Here is a 24,585-nt window from a genome sequence, read left to right as displayed (position 1 = left end):
GTTTCAAAATGCTGGTATTGTATCTGTAACTGTTGTGTAATGGTACTACTGGACTTTTCCTTGCCGGCTTGTGTAGTTTTACAGCTTCTAGGAGGCGGGGAAGTGCATTTAAATTCAGAAGAGGGAAAGTCACACAAAAGTCTGTGGTTTCAACCCACTGGTGTGAAAAGCATTCTTCTGTTTTCATGTTGGAAATGATGTGTGGCAGGCTGTCAGTATGAAGCAAGGCTTTTGCACCTTAAAGGTGGACTGCCTCTCTTCCTTCCTTTCTTTTGAGCATTGGAGCAAATCCGAAGGCAGCAGCCCCCACATATGGTAGTGATGGTTGGAGGCCTGCTGTGTGTTTACGGGCTGTAAGCTGCCTGTGCATAGGTGACGTCCACTGGAATGCCTTTTGGTCCAGCTGTACAAGGACTCGCCACCTACAGCCTCTCTGGACACACCTCAACAGGACCGCAGCCCAGTGCTCCTCTGGGACCTCAACAGCAGAGTCATGCCAGTTCTGTTTGTTCTGATGTCTGTAATGAAACTGGTACCCAACAAAGCAACTGCTGGGTTGAACTCTCAAAACCCAATGTTGAAATTAGCATTGTAAGATTGACCTGGTCTGCTTAGACATCCTGGAGACCCTAGATCTGATTTTACCATGTCAGCGGTAATTAAGTGGCAGAGAAAAGCATATGCTGATGTTTCAGGGACAAGCAACTTGCCTGGAATATGAACCACACAAAGAATAATGGTCTTATCTCATTTAAAAGGTCTGCTCCCCTCTCACTTCATGGGGATTTTTGTTTCTGACTTTGATGAGAAGTATCTCATCCTTATTTAATGGGGATTTCTGAATTTGTGAAATGCATACAGGAAGTGTTCCTACAGACAGTAAGGGTTCTTATAACCACAGTTAGTGGGGTAGAGGAAGAAGAAGGAAGTTTTCTAACACAAATGCAGGAATATTACTCAACAAAGGAGTTTCCCCACCCACTTTGAAAGCATCAGAGTCTCTTCAGACTCTTCAGTCACTTTGGGTTCAACCATGTGTGCTTCTGCTCCCTGCTGATGGAAAAGGGAGATACTCAAGTGAGATACACCCTGTAGTACTTGCTGTTCTTGCTGTACTAACTTTTGTTACTACAGAACTTTCTGGCCTCAGACATGAGTAAGACCCAGCTGTTCCACAATTGTTCTGAAGACAGAATAAAAAGGTAATTCTTCTCTGAAGAGTTTGCAACTCAGGATGTATCTTTCAAATGTATATCGGGGCATGAGTTTTTGAAATACAAGTATGTGGAGGGATATCTGACATCTGCATGCTGTACAGTGCCCCAGAGCTGGCTGCTGCCAGCCTAAGATCAAAGTGTTCACAATGTTTTTGGGATGACTTGAGTTTGAAATGCCTTTTGGTAGTCTGGACTTTGGGATGCTTGGCCATGCCCTAGCTGTTCCATTAGGGTGCTTCAAGCAGAGCCTGGTCTGGAGCATCTTCTGTGCCAGAGATAAACTGAGTGGGATGAAACTCCTCGGTATGGAAAAGAAATAAGATAAGCATGACAAGGTTACAAAACAAGGCTGGCACAGAGAAAGTGGGCAGAGATCCCTGTCTGCTGACATTGTCAGAGGTAGTCCTGAGGAAAGTAGAAAACAGAAAAAAGAAGTGCTTGTGATCCTAACTGAAGAAGAGGTCAAGTCCTTGATTCTCAGGCAAAATTCTCCTGAAAGCAGCTTCAGATTGGGCCTGAGAAACCATAGGATGGGTCTCCTTCTCCCTTTTTTGGGACTCTTCTGACTAGTCCCATTGTCCCATTCTGGACCATCTCAGAAATTTACTGAACAGCACCACTTCTGGGCAGCTACCCTGTGATGGGTGCTAACTCTTGGCAGAGACTGCTGGATGCTGGGTGCATCTGTCCTCTGTACCTCAAGCACCCACGGTGCCTATGCTCAGCAGTGGGATACTGGGCTGAGAGGACGTCTGGTTTGAAGCCAAGAGGGCTCTCCTGTCGATGTTATAAAACAAAAGGGAAGCTTCCCTAGGTGAGGAAAGTGAGTGCCCGTGATCCAGCAAAGAGATGGGAATTCACCATCTGACTGCTTGTGCTGACATCACTTTGTGGATAAACTAGTTATCTGTGTTTTCTGAGGGCGTGCTACTATACTGCTGGGCAGTACTACAGGAGTTAGGAAAATAAATAAATATTCCACACACGGACTCTGTCCAGTTCTTATTAATGAGTTTGATAATGGCATGATGCAAGGCTGTTTGTTTCAGGCTGTTTTTTAAAAAAAACATCTCTCATTCCTCTCCTGTGGATTTAATGATCTAGTCCTGTAGACCTTGGCAGGTAACTAAGAGTGTTGTTACCTAATCCTAAAGAGAGCAGTAGATCTGTATTCCAGATGGAGCAACCCAAATTCACCTCCAGAGTAAATACTTAAAGTTAATAGACCAAAGTTATGCATGTCCACAAGGTATACGTGTCTACCACTTTGTTCAGCTCAGGCTGGGCAAGCTGTGCTATCAACCAAGCACTTCCCAGGCTCACTTCAGGATTTTGTTCTTTGTATTTTGGTGCCAAATTAAAATCAGTTGCTGAGTGCTGGGGGTGTAGGTTTGGAGTTTCCCACAGCACTTTGCTTTCACCTGGTGACTTTTGGTGGTGAGAATGGAACAGGCAACACCTCCTCTCCTGCTGCGGCTGCTGCCTTTGGGACCTCCAGGCAGGAGAGGGACTGCAGAGCTCATTTTCCTGCTCTTGTTTGGGAAAACACTATTTGTTATGGGTGCCACAGCTGTGCCACAAAGAAGGGGATCAGGACCTGAGAAACAATGAATTTGACAACTCCCTGGGTGCCTGGTATAACCTTGTCCCCTGGTAATCAGCAAGTCTTCTCCCAGGTGGTGCCCAACCCTGGCTTTTGGGTAGACACGTCAGGCTGGGTGTAGATGCAGCTAGAGAGTAGTTGGGGAGGGCAAGACAAAAAGGACAGGACTTTTCTCAGGCACTTCATACCACAGGACCTCTCTGGAAGCACAATACTGAATGTGCAAAAGCACCTAGTGCTGACCCTACAGAGGCAGTGGGAATGTTATGACTGTTTTCAATAGGTTCAGCATTATGCCAGCATTGTCCACATACAGAAATCCTTCCCACAAGGTCTGAACAAGGAACACCCCAGTGAGACAGTATTCATAAGGATATAACAAAAGGAAATATGGATGGCTTTGTGTGGATTTATGCATTTATACATGGTGGCTAATGAACAGTGATTAATTATGCAGTGTTTTGGTTCTTTTCCCTTTTGCCCTACGTACAGAAAATATAAGAGCAAGTATGCTCATGATTCAGGGAGAGTACTTCCAAAAGCAGAATATAGCTGAAATTAAGTAGACCAGATACATCAAAATCAATGCATTTAATAAAATAAACCATCTTTTTTCTCTCCCTAAAAGTCATGTTAAAAATATGTAAATTTACATTGGTTCAAAAAAGAGATAAAGCTCTTTGTTCTTGTGGTACATAATCACCTTTCAAAGGCAATTAAGCCAATTAGACAAAGTATTTGGAGGATTTGAATGAATGGGCCAGGCAAGCTTTTTTTCTTTGCTTCTCTGTCAAATGAATCATAGATTGAGTCTTTGGTTACAGTTTTGGCTGGTGCTGGGATTTCTGAGATCCCAACATAATTTTTTTTTTGCTATCCTTGAACTGGTAGTGATGGTATATGCATTACTTCTGTAGCATTTCATGGAGGACATGCAAAAAGTTTCTTTCATCCCTCTTCTGAAGTTCGCATTATACACTGAGTACAGGGTTGGCTTAGAAGCTGAAGAACTGAAGAGATTATGTGATAGCCATAAAAAACAAGGAACTCTTTCTGTAGTCTGTTTCCTGTGGGATGCCACAGCTGTACCACATAAAAAGGGAGCCAGGACAGGAGAAACGCTAAATTTAACATTAAGAACATCTTGATGGTTTTCACTTTTGTCCTTGGGACAATATTCATTGTCCTCCTGACAGTCCTGCCATCAGTGCCTATTCTCCAAATGTACTTGATAACCTTTTGATAGAATAGGATAATGAGGATGGATGGGAACCAAACAACCACACAAGAGATGGATAATACTGTAGATGGCTCCTTCCCAAGAATTTGGGAGAAAGAAGTTGCAATGGCCATCCCCACTGGGAAGCCATAGAAAAAGAAAGCTGTGATGCAAATGCGCAATCAAAGATCCAAGATGCTACAATCATTTTCTTGGCTTTCTCTCTTGACACTTTGAGCTCAGGGGGTAGACAATAGTGTAGAATCGATCCACACATATGGAGAGGAGCACGTATATCTGGACTCCAGGGGTGAGATATTGTATGTACCTCACCAGCTTGCACATCACATTCCCAGTGTCCACCTGCCTGAGTAAACTGAAGTAGCACAAATGGCGCATTTCCAACACTGATGAGAAGGTCTGCACAGCCATGGAGACAACAAAATAGTGTGGTTGATTGTGTCCTTCTGCTCCTATGGATCACTAGCAAACAAGGGAGTTTCCGAAGACGGAAACAACCACAATACTCCAAAAACCATACTGGCTGCTATGATTTCCCCTGGCCTCAGTTCATACTGCAAGATGGTGTGGTTCCTGCTTGGTCTGGGTTCCTTGGGTGACTCTGTCATCTCGTGGCTAGCAGGAGGGATGGAGGTCTCGGGGTAGCTGTTGTTCTGCAGCAGGAGCAATAAAGTAGGGAAAACAAAGGGAGCGTTGTTGTTATCCATACTGTGGTCAAACATCATAGTAATGTCCTTTGCTCAGGCTCTACATAAACAGAAAAGACAACAAGTTTTATTTAATAAATGTGTGTGAAATCAATGAAAGATAATTTTAAGCAATATACATTGATTTCAGAGAAATGGTCAGAAATATAAGATTTTCTGGTACAGCAGGTGCCATTATTTTTCATACAGACTTTTATTAATGGTCCAGCTACAGTAGGATGAGCATTTCTGTACTCTGAAAGATAAAGTCCACCTTGCAGATACAGACTGAGGTGCAGTTTCACCAAAGCTGGTGAAATTCACAACCTCAGTGAATGCAATATGCTCTATTGATTCCAGAAATGAGCTGTACTACCTGTCTGTGGAAGTTGTAAAAACAAGCAAGTAAACAAACAATCAAAAATCAAAAACCAAACCAGACTTTGTCTCTGTTTGCTTGACTTTACATATATCTTTAAAGCAGTCAGACAAAGAAGGTGTTTCTTACACTGAGAGGAAGAAAGAAGGGTAATATTTTTACAATAACTACATCTTCACTGATCATGATGCTAACAGACAAATCCTGCTCTCATCATTTGTTTTCTATCAGCATTGGTGTTAACATCCCTGTATTTAGATTGAAGTATATACACTGTCACTATATGACTATGACTGTAAAAGTGGCAAAGGATGATAAAAAATACTGGACTCATAGAATATCCTGAGTTGGAAGGGACCCACAAGGATCACTGAGTCCAACTCCTGGGTCCCCAAAGGACCACCCAAAAAACAGACCCTATGTCTGACAGTGTTGTCCAATCGCTTCTTGAGCTCCAGCAAGCTCGGTGCCGTGACCACTGCCCTGAGGAGCCTGTCCCAGTGCCTGACCACCCTCTGGGTGCAGACCCTTTCCCTAACCCCCAGCCTGACCCTCCCCTGTCCCAGCTCCATGCCATTCCCTTGGGTCCTGTCGCTGTCCCCAGAGAGCAGAGCTCAGTGCCTGCCCCTCGTGATGGGAGCTGCAGGCGCTGTGAGGCCTCCCCTCAGTCTGCTTTGCTCTGGCTGAACAAACCAAATGACTTCAGCTGCTCCTCAGAGGTCTTGACCTCTAGACCCTTCGCCATCTTTGTAGCACTAAGTATACTAAGTATTTCCCATCTTGTGTGCTGTTCATACTCTACCCAAAGGTAATTTGTCCTTCACTAGCAGAGATGCTTTTGAGCCCACTCAGTCTGAATGGATTTTTGTTGTTACTGTTTTCTTGAATTGGAGAAGCTGAATCTTCCTGGTTCTGGACACAATTTTGGAAGATGAGAGATCTGGATTTAAAGGCAAAGGAAAGATCAGCACAGTGAAAGGACTTGTACCAAGCTGGATAGGGCCCACTCATAGTGAATCTTCCTCATCTGTTCCATGGTGAGGAAAATGTTGCTTTCTGGAATAGATCCAGAGAGAAATATTTCTATTTCCACAGGCCTGCAATGGGAGAAGAAGGAAGGATCCCTTCCTTCCTTTACTCTTCAGAAGTGCCACCGAGGATGGAGGGGTAGAATGGTGGGTTCAGGAGGTGCATCATGTGGATCTGCCTCGGGGGACACAGCCTGAGTGACAGGAAAGGGAAGGTGTGTGGAGAGCTTTTGCTTCTGGCTGCTTATGCTGGGGGTGGATGGAGAGAGCTGAGTGAAATAGTCTGAGGATTACTGTGCTGTGCCTTGAGTGGGTGCTACTGGGGTGTTTAAATCAGAGAAGGGCTGAGTAAGGGACAGCCCAAAGGCCCATGGCTGGTGTCCTTGCTGTGTAAATGGGCCCACTGCCAGCAACCAGGATCAGGCGCTAAGATGGCATTTCAGCTGTGCTATGCACACCATGCTATTTTTATTAACAGCTGGACATTGTATACCTTAAAGAGTCTATTTCTGAACTGTGTATACTGTCCCTGCATGTCACTGTCTTGCTAGTTACCTGTGCCCTTGATATCAGCATTTCCCTCTGTCACCATGAGAACGAGGTTTCTGAATTTAGGTGTCCCTTGTTGAAATGAACCTGCTGACTTGCAATGGTGAGAAGGATACCAAATGACTTGAATACCCCTTCTTTTTATCCCCTTCCTCTTTAAATGTAGGTGGTTCAGTTTGTGATAACCTCCTTTCTCTTTTCCTTTAAATGCCAGATCCTTGCTGTCTTCATTTTATAACCTTTACAGAAATTGCCCTTGCCTGGCAATTTTTTATTTTTTTTCATAGCCCTTCATGGCTATGAGGCAGGTTAGTGATATTCAACAAGTCTGTGACCATGAGGCCAAAAAAAAAAAATAAAATAGAGATTAGACCTGTTTAAAGGTATTATTCTTCTGCGAGTGGCTAAACTTGCTCACTGTAGATTTATATTAGTTGAACTTGGAGCCCCCATTGCTTACCTCTCCAAAGCAGCACAGAGCACTAATACAACATGGATTCTGATCCGCTAACTGCAAATTACTGTGAATGATCCACCTACCTTCTAGACAATGTTTTTCACTTGAATAGATGCTAGAGTGACCTCTTGATTTCTGAGGGAGTGCTGTAATGCAGCTGCTGGGCAGTGTGTGTGTGTGTGTTTGTGTTTTGCTGATGTTTTTTTCTCTGCCTGTCGTGGTTCCACTCGAGTGGGCAGCCGAGCTCCACCACAGCCGCTCTCTCACTCCCCCTCCCTCAAAGAGGAACAGGGAGAAAATACAATGAAAAGGCTCAAAGGTTGAGATAAGGACAGAAGATCACGCAGTAATTATTGCAACGGGCCAAAACAGACTCGGCATAGGGAGATAGTAAGATTTATTGCTTATTACTAACAAGCTAGAGAAGTGAGAAACAAAGGAAAGAAACCAAAAGCACCTTTCCCCCCCATCCACCCTCTTCCACCTCTTCCCCCCTGAGTGGCCCAGGGGAACAGGGGAATGGGGGTTATGGTCAGTCTACAGCACTTCTTCTCTGCTGCTCCATCTCAGTCACTCTCGTCCCCTGTGCTGTGGGGTCCCACCCACGGGATACAGTCGTTGATGAACTGATCCGGCGTGGGCTTCCCACAGGCAGCAGCTCTTCCAGAACTGCTCCAGATATTAGTCTGTACCACGGGTCCATCCCTCGGGAGAAAAACTCGCTCCAACCTGGGTCCCCCAAGGGTAGCAGCTCCTGCCAGGTCACCTGCTCCTGCGTGGTCTCCTCTCCACAGGCTAAAGGTCTGGCCTGGAATCTGCTCCAGCAGGGGTCTTCCACAGGCGGCAAGCCTCCGTCGGTGCAGGTCCACCTGCTCCACCGTGGTCTCCTCCACGGGCTGCAGCATGGAACCCTGCTCCACCATGGTACTCCATGGGCTGCAGGGGGACATCCTGCTTCACCATGGTCCTCACCACAAGCCGCAGGGAACTTCTGCTCCGGCGCCTGGAGCACCTCTCCCCCTCCTTCTTCACTGACCTTGGCGCTTGCAAGCTGTTCTCACTCCTCTCACTCTCCCAGCTGCTGTGTCATGCAGCGTTTTTTTCCCTGTCTTAAACATGCTTTCACAGAGGTGCAAACAACACTCGCTTAATGGCTCGGCTCTGGTCAGCAGTGGGGCCCTTACCAAACATGGGGCAGCTTCTAGATCCTTCTCACAGAATCACCCCTATGGCCCCCTTTTACCAAAACCTTGCCACGTAAAACCCACTACACTGCCTATACCTAGCTTTGCACCAATTGCTTTCTCCTTGTCTGCCTACTCAGAAAGGAGCCTGGAGGTACAAAGGCACTGGATGAATTTGGGATCTTGCTCCTTGCACTGTTCTGTATGTCATCTTCAAGAACACAATAGAAAAAAACAGTCAGACATGGAAGAGGAAAAGATGTACTAATTGTTTGATATGGTTAGAGAAGATGTTTTCCCCCAGCTTTTTAGACCCTGTATTCATTAGCTAAGCTTAATATAACATTGTGTGCTTCACTTGAACAGACTAGATGTACAATCAGCTCCATGCTGCAGGCACAAATTCAGCATGCTTGAAAATGCACAGTGTATTTGAGAGTAGCACAGAACATCTGCGTAGATGCAGCCACTCTGCACAGTGGCAGCCAGTCTATGACAGGATCCCATGGTGTTTCTCTTCCAAATCTTGGCCCCTGCAGCAGCGACCTCGCACTGTGCCCAGCTGCTGACTGTGAACCAGAAAATGGGTCAACGTGTGAGTCACCAACACTGCTACCCAAGCAGTTGGCCTCATTTAGCAGCTTTCATGTTCAAGCAATATCTGGGAACTGAAAACAGCTCATGCTCAGCTGAACATTTAGCTGAAGCAGTCTGAGGCTAGTAACAGCTGGTTTTGTTTCAGTGTTAAACAAGAACCTTGCACAAGTCCTTTCTCTCCAAATAGCACTTGCGGACATCACCCAGAAGTGGGTGTTGTGGTGGTCAGGTTGTCAGCCACCTGGAAGGGAAGGTGTGCATTTAAGCCTGCGCATGATGCTCTGCCCCTCACCCCTTCTCATGCTGCCACACCTGGTCTTTCTTTCCCCCTCATCCTTAGCTGCCTTCCCTCATTATTTCCTTACTAGCTTTGCCTGGCAAAAGAGTCCTGGTTTCTGAAGCAGTCCCTGCTTCCCTTTCTGCCCCCTCCATCAGGTAGATCTGCTCCTCTGGAGATAGCCTGCATTTGTCAGCTGCCTGTGGGGGATTCAGGCTGCTTTCTTTGGCAGAGTGGCAGGATGCACTGACAGCACAACCTGCTAAATTGCACGTTAGAATTATATGTAATAGAATAGTACACGTGGAGCCTATTAGCCAGATAGAAAAGAACATTATGGGCTAATTTTCTTCCTTAATTTCCCTTGCCATGCAAAAGTATCTGCTGGCTAAAAATAGCCAGCTGCTTGCTGTACAAATTACTCTCAGCAGAATAATAACCAGATGAAATTTCTTGGTCAATATTAAAGAGTAGTGGAAGTCTCTATATAGTTATAGAATTGTAGCACTCAATTAGTACTTTTTTTTTTCTTTTTTCTTTTTCTGTTGCATTTCGCATAAAAGTCAGCCCAACATTTTTTTTACTGGGAAATGCAAGTTATATGCAAACATGCAGTTCAGCAGCCCTAGCAGGGAACATGCATAACATTCTCAGAGGCGTGTGTGGAGAGCTACCTGGTAGGTGACTGCAGAGAAAGGAGAATGTCAAGAAATGTATCCACCTATCTTGTGTCTGAGCTTTGCTAACAGGGAGAGCAAAACCAGAATGGGAGAAGCTTTGCTGTGTGCCACCGCTCACCAGAGACCATATGCTTGTGCTGGAACCTCTCTCTCTCTCAAAGCAAATGTTGTCTGATTAGCCAGTATGATCTGAGATTCCTGCATTATTATTTTTTCCTTCTAATGGGCCAGAAGCTGACTTACTTTTATATTAAAGATAATTTATTCTGTTCTGTGGATTTAATCCTGTTTTTCCTAGGTGGTACTGAGACCAGAATCATGTCCTGATTTGACACTAAGAACCTTTCTGTCTATGACCCTGCACATTTTTTATTTTTATTTCTATTTCTGTGGGAAAGTCTGCTTTCTGTAGCAGAGATTTAAACTTCTGCGTTATCGATAATGCACCTAATGGCAATGTGAATGTGAAAAGCCCAGAGTATGCATTGCTCTGTATTGGTCTAGCATACAAATAATTAGAGGTTCTTTATCTTATTAGATGGTGATTCTCTAGTTTTCATGCCCCCACTTGTTGCATTGCTAAGTGAAATATGATTTAAGTGTCAATGAGCTGCCCAGCTTGCAAATATCAGGTCTATAAGAAATGGTGATGAGCTCTTTAGTCTCCCCTGGTCTTTCAGGTCAATAAGTAGTTTTTGGACAGATAAAAAGTAAAAATTATGTGTAGTAAATATGTAAGGCTTATTTGCATTTTTATTTTTAAAAATACTTTTGTTTGATTCCCCATTTAAACCAAAATAATATTGATCTGAGTGAAATGATACTTTCTAGTAATTGTGAGTCTGCACTGATGCAGCAGTACCAAAATTCTCACTTATTCTTTTGAATATTATAGAGTGAGCAAACTCTTAAAACTGATGTGAAGACTCCCTGTATTTCAGTTTAAAACTCAGAATGTTATGCATTTACATGGAAAAAAAAACAGGGTATATGAAATGATTCATAATAGTCAAACAATAATTTCCTGGTGCCACAATTCCCATTTTATGTGCCTTACTTTGTTATTTGCAGGCCCAAATACACCATCATCAGGGATATCTCTTCAGGTTTATAGTAAAGGAAACATACACTTGCTAACTCTCCAAAACAGATGTTACTCAGAGAAGTATGACATAAAGCTACAAGAGCTTCAAGAATGACATAAAGCCACTGCCATATCTACTCTGCTATTGTACAAAGCCCACATGGTAGAGTTACTATGTGTTTACATGTTTACTGTCTTATCTAGAAGTATAGTTTCCATTGCAATTTGGAGCAGTAAAAATTAATTGGATTCACAAAGGATTGCAATAAATGGCTTTTTTAGCGTTTAATCAAAAGAACAAACATTTTTTGCCAACTACTGTGTTTTAGGATCAAAAAGGTATCTAAAGAAAGACCATTCAGCATTACTTACACTAGCACTAACAGACTGGCTTTTTTATCCAACATATTTTATTTCTCTGCATCCTCTCCTCACTGCAAAATGCTGGTCACGCCGTGGCCCAGCGAATTATTTCAAAAGCATTATGTTGGTCATTTACTCCCTAGACTTCCCTCTTTGAAGAATCTCTTGGGAATAGCTGCCAGACTGGAAGAGGAATACTTCATCTAAAGGAGTTTAATCAAAATGAGAAGCGAGAGCAAATTGAATCAGGATGGGGTGCTTTTGTCTGGGTGCAAGATGCTAGAAGGTGACATTCATCCTTGCCTTAATCCAGATTAACTACCTTATGTGCTCAGGCTCTCATGGCAATAATACTGTTATAGAAGAGCACAAAGCCTTTTAACCTGTAACTGTTTCTTGCTATACAGGGATCACTGCATACATATTGAGGCCATTTAGTACTTGTGCTTCCAGGGTAGGAATGTGGCTACACATGCTTTTGAAAGAGCACAGATTCCCTGCCAGCTCTTGTCTCTGGTCTAGTACTCATAAAAGTGCTCAGCTCTTTGCCCTGCTCCTGTTACAAGGCCTTTCCTATTCTCACCTGCTGTTCTGAGACAAACCCAGACATCTGGGGTTTGAGCAAAAAAATCTGAGGTTGAGCAAAACCTGGAGGTTTCTTGAGGTTGTGTTTTCTTCCACACTGTCTGCATTCCAGTAGAGAACACCTGCCCCTCCTCTATCAGGAGAATAAGACATTTTGAATAGAATAAACCTCATGAAATTCATACCCATATTTCATACATTGTTGCCTGCAACCCTGGCTCTACCTTGATGGTGGGGATTCCTGTTATGCAGCATAATTATCTAAAGACAGCGTGAGTGGAGGTGTGCATAGGCTGGTTCAGGTATGAAGCTTCCAGTGCCAGTGTGGCCACAGTGCGATGTATGGTAAAAGCTTCTGGACAGAACGGACAACATAAGTTGACATACATTATTGCATCTTATATCAGCATCCAGGAGCCTAGCCTGCAATGCAGGGTGAGGTCATGGGAGCAGGACATATGGGCAGAATCAAATAAAGGAAGATGTTCTTAAATTCTAGCACGTATAAAGAGTATGAGTTGTATTCAGAGACTGCATGAGCATGAATCTCAACAAGGCTTTTCTGCTGTGTGTTTGAGGAAAGTAAGAGACTAACCAGGCTTAGCGATTGGTGAGCCAGGCTGTAACTCATCAGGCCAAGAACAGGGCCCATATATTGCTTCTAGTTCTGTCACTTCACATCTGGATTAAATCTTCTGCCTGCAGAGCTTCAGCGCAAGGCCTGAGTCCTGGCCCAAAGTAAGTCCATGGAGCATGATTCGATGATCATTCAGGGTTGAAAGACACCTGTAAGCCACAAGATACTGCACATTGGCTGACTCTTCTTAAGGGACAGTGCCATCTCTTGTGATGGCAAGACATGTCCATTGTGATGTTAAAGGTTCTGGGAGAAAAGCCTTCTTGCTACAGTTAAGCTGATGAGTTTTTGTCATGTATTTACAGAGGGTTAAGATTGACACTCAGGCAGTGGCTGTAGCTCTGTTAACCTGAGGCGAGTTGCTAGGCCACAGTAATTTATTCATGCACCTAAGCCCTAAGAGTACATTTGCTCTGTGTTGGCAGTGGGAAGCAGCCTTTACAGTGGCTGCAGGTTCCATTTATACCCCAAATCATGCTCTGGTTCAGGGACAGAAAGCAGAAAATTTTGAGACAGATTTGTGCTCACTGCTACCTGGAGGCACACCCTTACCACATCAGCATCTGCAGAGTTGGGAAATGGCTGTAAAACTCTTCAGCAAGGTCATCACTTCAGATTAGCACTGATCTAAAAATAATGGCAGAACCAACATCTTTGCCCATTGTGACTTTGGGACATGAAAAGTGGGATCAAGGAAAGAGGAATCGACCTTGTGTCCATCCTTACTGTTAAAATAGGCTCCACCTACTGGAGCTGGGCAAGGAGAGTGTGAAAAGCTTGAAATATACTTCCGCAGGCTGCTTTCCTGTCTTAGGGAACTGGGGACTGTGTCTGTCCTCAGACACTGCTAGGTTGGACCCTTTCCTGATCCATTGGTAAAAAAAAAAAAGTATGTGCTCTCTCCCACATGCTTACATTCATTTTTGGCAATGCAGGGCCTTGCCCACAATGCAGCATGCACTTCTGCTTGATGTGAGGAATGCAGCGCTTACCCGGGCTGGTTTGTCACGGTGGGTGTTGACAGATGAGCTGTGGTGGATCTCACGCTTGGCTGATTTCTCTGCCCATCTCCTGAAAATTCTCACCCTCTCCCTGCCAAGTGTCCTCTCCCCCACAGGGAAAATATGCCAGCAGCTTTGGTGAGGACAACAGCAGCTTAGCTCAACCTCTATCTGGCAGTTTTCCTAGGAGAAGCTGAAGGGTTGGTTTTCTGTTCGTTTATTTATTTATTTATTATTTATTATTTTTATTATTATTATTTTATTTTATTTTATAATTTTATTTATTTGTATGTTTATTTATTTTAATTTAATTTTATTTTTTTCTCTATGTTAAGTTTATGTGGAGACAAATTCTTGATATTAAAGCTTGTGAAAGCTGCTTTCTCAGTGCTCAGGCAGTTCATATGGTGGCAGTATTTTTGCACTGGTAAAAACATTGATGCCAGGATGAGAGAGTGCCCATCATATGGCTCCATACCTTTTTCAGGAGCACAGACCTAGTGCTCACATGACACAGGCCACCTGTACCAGACACAGTGCCAGGGAGCTGGGTGGCACCAGTGGCTAATAGTAATGCCAGGGATAAAGTTGCCAGAAATCTGAAGATGCTTCCAGGACGACTTGTCTGGCAGGAACAGGAGAAGCCGAAGACCTGAATGAGCAGGAGGAGAATGCTCCCACAGGTCTCTGTCAGAGGACATGGCCATTAGTGACAGCATTTCAGCATCTGCCCACACTGACTTTGCTGGAGAAGCAAGAGGGAGCTGAAGGCCATGAAAAGCCCACAGTTAGACTGGAAATGCCTGATGGTGATTGCTGGAAGGGGTATCCCAGCTGAACTGGGCTCAAGTAGGACAAAAGCATGCTAGAAGAAGCCGCTGAAGCAAGAAGCTGGCCTGCTGATAATCCCTGAGCTGGAGATCTCTTCTTGGGCAGGGTGCCAAATGCACAACATTGGCAGCCTGTTAGAAAGTCTAGGAAGTGATGGAAGATGCTGGAACGGAGAAATCCCAAACACACAAGTGCTGCATCAAGTTTTGGTGCTGTGGGTGCTGTGTTTGTGGTGGAGAGGGACAGTAGGCCCTACTTGAGGCTGATAGGGGTTATTCTGCATAGTCTTGTTGAAAGGTCTCCAATCAGGGGTCACTCTAAGTACTTAAACACCTGAGGGAGGATGTCTGCTGGGGATGCAAATGAAAAATGCATGTGGAGGTTAAGTAGCATGAGCCAGATGGGGAAACTGCACTGCACAGCTTTGCAAACAGAGACTTCACAGGAGAACTGTGGGGCTGTAAGAGTCTGCGAGCTCTCACTTTGAGCTGAGGAGCAGAGCTCCCCAAATGTATTGAAGGTATAGACATTTATCCCCTTACTGACTCATCTGAGACCAGGATGTTTAAAATAAACTCACAAATCAAGCTTCCAAAAATCCATATTTAGACACCCAAGTAAAGAATAGCTTTAAGGAGGCCTCTTGGTTGGCATACATTTTTTTCTGCAAATCAATCCACTTGTTTAAGTAATTAACGGTGGCTTTAGCAGCCAATCTTCAAGAAACACTGAGGATAATCCCTGCTAGAAAGAATTGGCTATGAATGCAGCCTCATACACACAAATGGCCTTTTGAAAGCAGAAGACAGTTTTACTTCCCTGTAACTCTGTGGAACCAACATACTGTTTGTCATGCTGGAAGCCAGCTGGATAAAAGAAAAAGTGCCATAATTTAAAAATAAAAATACTGATTGTAGGTGAAGAGAACATAGATTTCTGTAGAAATGCAGCTGTTCATTCTTCAGTAATTCTACTTGCCCCTTGGTTTTCAGCAGAATCATCTTAACAGCTGAGCCCTGCAGAGCATTTGGTCCCGAAGAACGAGCCCTCCTTGCAGAAACCCAGCGATTTTAAAGACACGCAGATAAACACGCATGAAATGAACCTCTGGGAAAGACGACCTCACGGGTGCTTGCAGAGGCAGCTATCCGTACAGCCCCAGCACCGCTCAGCACGGCAGCTCTCAGCGCACATACCTGCTCCAGAGCTTCCTCCCAGGGGCGCCGCTGTCCTCCTCCTCCTCGTGATCCGTGCCGAGGGCACCTCCAGGAAGGGGCCGCTCATGCTGGAAGCCGCGCAGCGCCTTCACCCCTGCGGGGCTCTGCCGGAGATGCTGGAGACGCTCTGCAGGCTGCGCATCTCGCAGATCTCTCCTTCGACACCGGGGTGTGGGCAAAGCCACGTTTTTTGGGGTGCTGCCGCAGGTTCATTCCCCGGCCACGGCTAACGCGTCCTGAGGGCGGCAGCTCCCGCATCCCGCCCCCAGCCCCTCCCAGCCCCCCCGAAACCACTCAGGGCCCTCCGGACCCCACGTCGGGTCCGGTGCCGTCAGCACCGCGGACAGCGCTGCGCCTCCCGACGGGGCGGGCTCCGCGCAGCCCCTCCCCGGCCGCCGGGGGTCCCGGGGGGACTCGGGGGCAGCCCCGGGGAGACGCGGGGGGGAGCCCAGGGGGAGCCCGGGGGGACGCGGGGGGGAGCTCCGCCGCTCTGCCCCGCCGGCCCTGGCTGCCGGCGCTGACGTGCGGGTTGCTATGGCGCGGCTGCGGGCGGGGATGCTTTTCTGCCGCCGCCGTCGCCATGGGACCCTGGCAGCTGAAGGGAACGGAGAGGAGGAATGAGGAGGAGGTGGAGGGAATATTCAATTAGCTTCTTCTGGGAATTCGTGCTCTTTTCTTACTCCTCCTCCTCCTCCTCCTCCTCCTCCTTTCTACTACTTCTTCTTCTTCTTCTTCTACCTCTTCTTTCTCTTCTTCTTCTTTTTGAAACTGATTAGGGGAAGAAAAAAAGAGAGAGAAATCAGAATGTCTGGGCCAATTTTCCCTTCATTTTTCAGTGGAGAAACCAAATATAATTTTATAATTTTTATTAGACCTTTTTAGGGCAGTGGAGGAAAGGTGCAGTTAACTGTTGAAAGCTCCTTTCAAAGACGAACATTCAAATGAACATGTTTTGTTGTTGTTGAGTATTTTCTGATGTATTCTGATGTATATTTCCTTTATTTCATATTTTTAATTGTATGCACTGGAGCAACTATCATGGAGTCAAGTCAGAAACATGGAATAGTTCCTATACAAAGAATGGTTTGAATAGACTAGCACTGTTTTGCCTGGTTAGAAATGGGTAAGCTGTGGGAATGTTTTGCTAGAAGTCTACAAAATGTGAGTGGCATGTGAATCAGGACTGTCTATTCTTTTTCCAACACAAGAATTCTTTGGAAGAGTCTTCATATGAAGGAACCTAGTTCAGAACATGCAGAAGGTGGAGGTGTAGCTCTATGGGACTCCATGCCAAAAGGTGTTGCAAGTGCAGTATTCCACATGGATTTGAGGGGAGATAGGGCAAATATTTGGAAAAGTACTAGATATATCTAGGCAGACCTAGGACGCCCTTAATAGACATGCCACATCACTTTCAGAAAATCACCTGAGCTCAGAATCAGGAGGTTGGGAAAGTTCTCAGAGAAAGTATTGTACTGAGGTTGGATCAGTGAAAGGTATCTTTATAACCAAGACAATAACTTCATAAAGCATGGTGTGGGAATGTGATTTTTCTTGTGCAACTACAATACATCTTTCCCCAGTTAGAAAATGGCAATGGTAATGAAAGCTAGACCACAAACTAGCTTCCCTTTCAAATTTTTCACAATGTATATTTCAAACATTGCTGATTTTTCCTGGTGAGTTTCTTCCTTTTCTGTTTTCCTCACCATGATTATCAGTGACAGAGAAAGATGGTCATATTTTTCACCATCTTTCAAACTTGGTTTAACTGAGGGTGAAGGAGGGTGAAGGAATATTATTATCAGATACCTGTATTGATAGAGCGTTACATATGGAAACGGAAACTGCTGAACTGACTCATTGTAGCATTCCTCTTATTTAGGGACACAACCTTTAACAGTGGTACATGCATGAAAGAAGGCATAAAAACCTAAAAGTTGTTTTGGAGGTGCACTTTCTCTTTCTTGCCACATATACATAGGGACCAAGGCCTGAGACACATGGTAATCCTAGTTTCTCATGATCTTAGCTTGCATTATCTACTTTACCAGCTGTTGAACTATTTGAGCCTTTATAAAATCCAGGCACATCATTTCACTGCAGATAAACTGGAAGAGTTGAAGAGATGTACATGTCATTCAGCATGTTCAGAGAGCCTGAAGAATCAGTTATTTGCTTCTCTGACAAGACCTAAGCATTTTCTTAAACAAGCTTGTCCTGAATGACCCAGGTTATTCCAAATCAGATGTCAATTGTTCCCAGAGACACAGCTGTGGTTGATTATTTTGAAACTGCCTTTGCAGGGCAAAGTAATTTTCACTCAGTGTAGATCTGTTTTGAATTGTGCATTTGTTACACCAAAGCTGGAAGTAAAACTCGTTTTCTTTTTTTTTTTTTTTTTTTTTTGACACCTGTCACATTTTTAGTATTAAAGAATCATTTATCCCTGTCAATGAACACAGTGACAACCCCGGACAGAGACACTAGGTCCTCCGAATGACACCTGACCGGAAACAAAAAGGTGCTTTGTGCATTCAGTGCTAGAAACGTGTTTTTTAGTGGGTGGGAGGAGGCAGGAAAATAAACCATACAAAGAGATATGAGGTAATAGGTGCAAATAAAAATACATGGCTGTGGTGGTTTTACCGTGCTGGGCAGCTAAACCCCACAACCGCTCTCTCACTCCCCCTCTTTTAGATGAGGAGGGGGAGAAGTAAAGCAAAGAACAACTCACGGGTTGAGATAAGGATAATTTAATTAAAGGGAAATAATTATAATAATTAAATAAAGATTATTATGAACTAAACAATTTAACTAAAGGAAAATAAAAAGGGAAAGGGGAAAAGGGAGGGGGAAAGGGAAAATAAAAAGAAGGGAGGAAAACAAACAAGTAAAATAAATGAAGGCTATATGGAAGTGCAGAGGAAAGAAATTACTCTCTACTTCCCACAAATGAGCGATGATTGACCACGTCCTTGAAGCAAGGCCTCAACGCACGTAGCCGATGTTCGAGAGGAGGACCGACGTTTTCCCAACGAGAGCCCACCCCTCCCCTCTTTTTCCTGTTTCCACCTTTTATTGCTGAGTGTGACAGCACATGGTATGGAATATCCCTTTGATTGGTTTAGGTCAGCTGCCCTAGTGATGTTTCTCTCCTCACTTTTTGCCCACCCCCTAGGAGGGTTAGAGAAAGGCCCAATGCTGTGCCACTGCTGCTCAGCAGTAGACACAACACTGGTGTGATAACACTGTTGTTCCAGCTACAAGTACAGAGTACGGCACTGTATGGGCTGCTGCCGGGAAAATTAACATTCCAGCCAGACCCAGTACAATGGCAAGTTGCGCCTTCTGTGTATTGGGGCCATTAATGCCTGAGGTACTCCAAATGGTGCATACTGAGTCTGTATTTGTAGGGTCAGACAGTGGGAAAACAGTTTTGATTTATGCACAGGCTCAAATTCTGACCCATCCTGAGCCTTTTCATTTTGTTCAGTGAGGCTAAGCTCTGGAGCTGAGCACACAAGGGTTGCTATCCCTTAGCAGCAGAATGCAGCAGTGAGGTTGCATAAGAAAGTTCAAGCCGTCAACTCCTGTCTTAGTTAATGACTTGGCTGTGTAGAATCCTAGAATCTTCTAGATTGGAAAAGACCTTCAAGATAATCAAGTCCAATACTAAACGTGACCTGCCAATTCCATTCACTAAATCATGTCCATTAGTTTAATATCTTTTGGCCAAATTCTGGTCTGGAGCACTGGAGTAAATTTGGAGTAACTCCACTTGGTAAAGCCCAACCTGGTATCATTTAAACCTCACATATTCACTGGCTGCCCTGGGGCTTAACTTGGCTCAGAGATTTGAGAACCCCATTCAGTGTGCTGAATGACTTCTATCTTCTCTAAAAACCCTGTGTTTTAGGCTGGTTTTCTTGAAGGGTGGACTGGTGACTTGGCATACAGGATCCCTTAGGACTTTTAAGTCTGGTGTTGATTGTGCCCCTAAAAGATAGCACAGCAAGGCTGGAGGGTTTTGGTTTTAACTGTTGTTTCTTCCTTCTGTTTAAATCCCAAGAACTGTTCAAAGATTAGCAAGAAAACTCCCACAGCCAAACTAGAGCCATAGCTTTGCTTGGCTGTCCTCAGACCCTGTAAGGTCTAAGCAAGACCCATGAATAGAAAGCGAAATTCTGGGATAACAAGCTCTGGGGACATCTTATCTCAGTTTGGTATGGAAATAGTAAGTTGCCCAAAAGAAATATGAGTCACTCTCATTTGCATTCAGAAAAGCTGAAGAAAACCTCAGGTTTTGTTTCATCAGGGCTTAATATGAACTAGTTTTCTTTGTCTCCTCTCCAAGCACTGCATGTAAAGCAGCATTCGCTGGGCCTTGAAGTTAATGAACTGCACTGTGCGTTCTGACAGATGACATTTCATGTGGCTTGCATGCACAGACTGCAGCTGGGATGAGTCACATTTCTCTGTCTGTGGCTGCCACGTCTGCTACATTCTTAAATTAATGCATATATTTGACATGGAGGGAGTGTTGATGTTGAGCTGTTCATTCATACACAGTGGTAAGGTCTGTGACTTCTTTGAAGAGTTCATTGCCCTGGAGACACTGATCTCCAAGACAGTTTCCAATCAACTGGTGATATCAAAGTCAGGTGAGCAGGACTGGGACAGAAAGGATTTCCAGCAACGCCAATCAAGGATTCCTCTGCAAAGATGCTATGGTAAGCACCGGTAACCTGGATAATCCTGGATAATGCAGTGTGAAATAACAAATTATTATTTTAATCCAATACATGCTTCTGTATCAACACTGTAAGATGTAATACTCTTCCTGAGAACAAGTCTACACAGCGATATGGGGGATGAGTAGGAAAGGTCATTAGCTGCTGTGCTAATTGTCCTGGCTGCACACCCCCTCTGTCCAATCACACCCATGTCCAGCCTGAATTATGTGCTGCATATTGGCACAGCAACAGAGAGGTCAGCCTGGCTGAGTGCTGTGGGCAGCTGCCAGAGGAGGACAGGTATTTAAAAAAACACTCTGACTACAGAGCTGTCTGACAGTGCACAGATCCACTGTATCTATGGGAGTAATAGGCTAGCAATGAGTTTAGTAGGAGTAGCCTTTAGTCCTCAGCATGTTTCACCCAGCTGAGTAAAACTATGTAAACTTTTACACAGTGAGTCAAAAATGAACCAGGTATTCAGAAAATGAATCCTGATGCAAAACCAATGAAGGTGACTTCTGAAAATGGGATGGTAGCTTTCCTTCCAACATAGACCTTGTGTGTTGAAGAGAACAAAACTTAAATATGTTTCCATAAACATATTGAAGCAAAACAAAGTGAAATGCTAGATATGGTGAATTGAGCCCTTATCAACATATTCAACATATAAAGCATCCATCTCGCTTGGCCTGAGTATATAATAAAATCAGATGTCTCACTGTTTTGAATAACTACTAACATGGATTTCATGAGTTTTCCCAGGGCAAAAATCCAAACTGGGAAAAGATTCAATGTTTAAACTCTCTCATAAACATTTTTACATGTTCATATTTAAGGCTCTGATTGTTTTCAGATATTTTTCATAAAATCCTTGCTTTGTTATATTCAGCAGCTTATCTCTGTTTCAGTGGAGGAGGACTAGGAACATCCCTTCACAGCTTGAACCCACACGGGGTCACAATGACTTCTCATGTTCTGATGCTGCCTTTAAATATATAGGCTCTTGCCTGGGCTCAGATGGAATTCAACCAGCAAGTATGGCATAGGGGTTAGGTGTTCTGCATACTCTAATTATCCTTGTTCACACCCTTCTGGTCAAACCTGGCTGTCAATGACAACTGGAAAATCGGGTCCATCTGTTCCCTCCAAAAGAAGCAATCAAAGGACATTAGTGAGGAAAGTACTCCACAAGAAGTACTACTGGCATGTCTGCTTTCAGCCAGGCCTCAATCTTATAATTAAAAATCAGTAAAATTGTTCCCACTAACTTCAGTAGGGAAATTGTTTCTTATTCTGAAATTTTCTGCTTGACTTTTGCACAGAAAGCAAGGTCAGGCTTTATCTTAAGGTGGTTTATATAAACAACTCATTATGGGATTAAAAACTGATGACTCAATTCATACAGCCCTCCCCTCCATCCCCCCCCAAAAAAATAAAAAAAAATCAAAGGGATGCTTACAACAGTTTATATAACACCCTTGAGTGACATTCTCATAGCATCCACAATAAATTCTGCTGATATGCATATCACACTTATCCCTATTATATAAACTTATAATAGTTTATATAAACTATTTATCAAAGTAATATTGCTAAAAATCTCAACTAGCAGATCTAGTTGGAGATGTGTCAGAAAGCTGTGCACAACGTATGGAAACTCATGCTACTTTTGACTTCTGCAGACCACTCAACTGGTCTATTGAATGTTACTTCTGTTGTGAAATATATCTCTGGGAGAATACGAGATAGGAAGGTTTGTGGTTGGAGCATAATGTAACTCTAGGAAGCCAACTTCTTTTCTGGGTTAGTTTTATCATTGTAAAAAAAAAAAAAAAAAAAAAAAAAAAAGTTGGGGGGAACTGATTTCAAACAAAACTGTAACAAATGACAGATAATCCCTGAGAATGTGTTCCAGGTTTTATCATGTATTGGCTGTTGTTTCCCCTCACCTCTGAATTTGCTCTTAAAAATGAATGTGAGGTAATTGTGTGTACCTATTGTAAAAATAGCCATCATCTGTCACTCACCATGGCAAACAGCTTTTCTTACATGAACAGAAATGGTAATTTCTTTCCCCTCACTGTGAAGAAAACTCTGGGGTTATTTGTGAAGCACTCGAGCCCATAGCTTGAATCCTGTCTCACTGGGAGCTGTGTAAATGGAGCCACCCCTTTGAAGTGTCTGGGGCAGCACTGCTGGAATCAGGTCCTTTGTCTGTCCTGGGCAGAGCAGTAGCTGCATAAAAAATTGTGGTGTTAAAGGCAGAAAGGGGACCCTGGTGGTGCAGGAAGCTGGCAGTGGCCAGGGAGACACGAGCTCTGACCCCGTGCCAAGCTGTAGTGCAAAGCATTGGGAGGCGGTGATAACCAGGATGACCCCTTTCATTCATGGAGCCCCCAAGATGGAAAAGGCATTAAGGTGGTTGTTGCAGGACATAAATTCCTCTCTGGGGCACTGGCTCAGAGCCCAGGTCATTATTCCTTCCTGTGACAGGTTCAGGTTCACTTTCTGAAAGCTGCTATGAGCAAAGGTCACAGCTCTGGCTTGCCTTGGGGAAGAGTGGGAAAGGAAGCACATGAGAGTGACTTCCACCACTCCCATGTCCCTCCAATAATATCATTTCATGGTCACGGTGGACAAAACTCTCACATGCATGAAACTGCATGAGAAAGAAATGTGCACCAAAGAGGCACAGAAAATAAATGGTGAGAGGCGGTTATCATTATTTACTGACTAGAGTCAGTGTGGTTTTGGGGCTCTGGTGTTCGAAGGGACCTGTTCCTTGTCCAGCCTTCTGGCTGAGAAGGTGAACTCGACCCTAGGAGTTTATAAACCAGAAAAGGGATGCTGCCTTTGTGCACCAGAAATCTGCCAGGATTTCACTTACACTTTCTTAGCAACACCAAGACAAAAAACAAAAACCAAAACCAACCAAGCAAAAAACACCCACAACAGTTTTGTATCATTACTCTTTCAAAATGCCCTCCTTTGAGAATTAAATTCTCTGAGAACACATACAAATAGGCGTTAGATATACGATCTGAGGGGCTAAGTGTCAAGTCTGAAACACAAACATATATGTAATTGGAACAAGCTTCCTGCTCCCTGCCTTCCAGACTGACTCAATAACTTTTCAAAAAAGCCTCACTGCCAGATGAACTTTATGGTGCAACCCAAAGCGCAGCGACTCAGTTCCGATAAAGTAAGCTAGGACGGACACCGCTCCCCCTCGGGGTTAAGGCTCGCCCAGCCGCCCAGTACACCCCAAACCCTGGCGTTCAGGGCCGGGCTGGGCTGAGCCCAGCTCCCCAGCCCAGCTCGCTCGTCCTCGCACCGTGCGGCTGTCGGAGGCGATACTGAGCATCCCTCGGGCCGGGGCTGCTGAAAGCAAATCACTGCTGCCCTCCTGCGGCACCGGGCTCGGCATGCCAGGAGCGAGCCACTGGTGTCCGCCAGCCTCTGAAACTGGCTCTTCTGCCCTGGGGAGGGAAGGGAGAGCCCCCCGGCACTGGGATTTCCTCACTGTCTGCATGCTCAGAGTTGTTGGCACCTCCTTTACTTTTAACACCGAAGTTAGGTGCCTGAGCCTGAAGCCCCAGCTAGTAAATCAAAGAAGGGTAAAAGCATAACCACCTGTCCCTGTTCATCATAGCCCTTTGGAGGAACTCGCTTTCTTCCCTTGAGCACGTCGTGAATTCAGACCATGCAGAGGCAGGAGCCTGAATAACCATCAGTGTCTGAGCAGCCTCTGGAAAATAAAAAGGCACAAGCTTTCCTGAATCCTGTTTTATTTGTTTATTTATTCATTTATTTATTTTTTCCATGGAGCTTATTTATTCATTTATTTATCTCTAAATTGGAGAGATATGGATTTGAAGGGTGGACTGTTTGGTGGATAAGAAATTGGCTGGAAGTTCTCAGCCAGAGAATTGCAGTCAATGGCTCAGTATTCAGGTGGAGATTATTAACAAATGGTGTCCCTCAAGGGACCGTATTAGGACCAGTACCACCTACTATGTTAATGACATAGTCAGTGCAGTTGAGTGCAGCTTCAGCAAGTCCGTGGGTGACACCAAGCTGGGTGGTGCAGTTAGCGCAATAAAAGGAAGGGGTGCCATCCAAAGAGACCTGCACAGGCTTGAGAAGTAGGCCCACAAAAACCTCATGAAGTTCCACAAGACCAAGTCATGCACTTTAGTAGGGACAACCCCAAATATCTGTAGAGATTGGG

At 44.4% G+C, this 24,585-nt stretch overlaps 1 protein-coding gene across 1 annotated transcript; it reads right to left on the bottom strand.

Moving 5' to 3' along the window:
* Positions 1-3,042: 3,042 nt before the first annotated feature.
* GPR19 (G protein-coupled receptor 19) lies at positions 3,043-15,888 on the bottom strand. Its single transcript, XM_032207378.1, is given in 13 exon segments — positions 3,043-3,603; positions 3,606-3,690; positions 3,692-3,842; positions 3,844-3,893; positions 3,895-4,089; positions 4,091-4,174; positions 4,176-4,276; positions 4,279-4,389; positions 4,392-4,409; positions 4,412-4,525; positions 4,528-4,551; positions 4,554-4,807; positions 15,595-15,888. Coding segments are annotated over 12 exon segments (1,242 nt in total). The 5' UTR covers positions 4,786-4,807; positions 15,595-15,888; the 3' UTR covers positions 3,043-3,526.
* Positions 15,889-24,585: the final 8,697 nt, after the last annotated feature.

The sequence above is a fragment of the Aythya fuligula genome, chromosome 1 (genome assembly GCF_009819795.1).
Source record: "Aythya fuligula isolate bAytFul2 chromosome 1, bAytFul2.pri, whole genome shotgun sequence".
Taxonomy (NCBI): domain Eukaryota; kingdom Metazoa; phylum Chordata; class Aves; order Anseriformes; family Anatidae; genus Aythya; species Aythya fuligula.
Note: the sequence above shows the minus strand (reverse complement) of the source record. Positions and strands in the feature narration are given on the sequence as shown.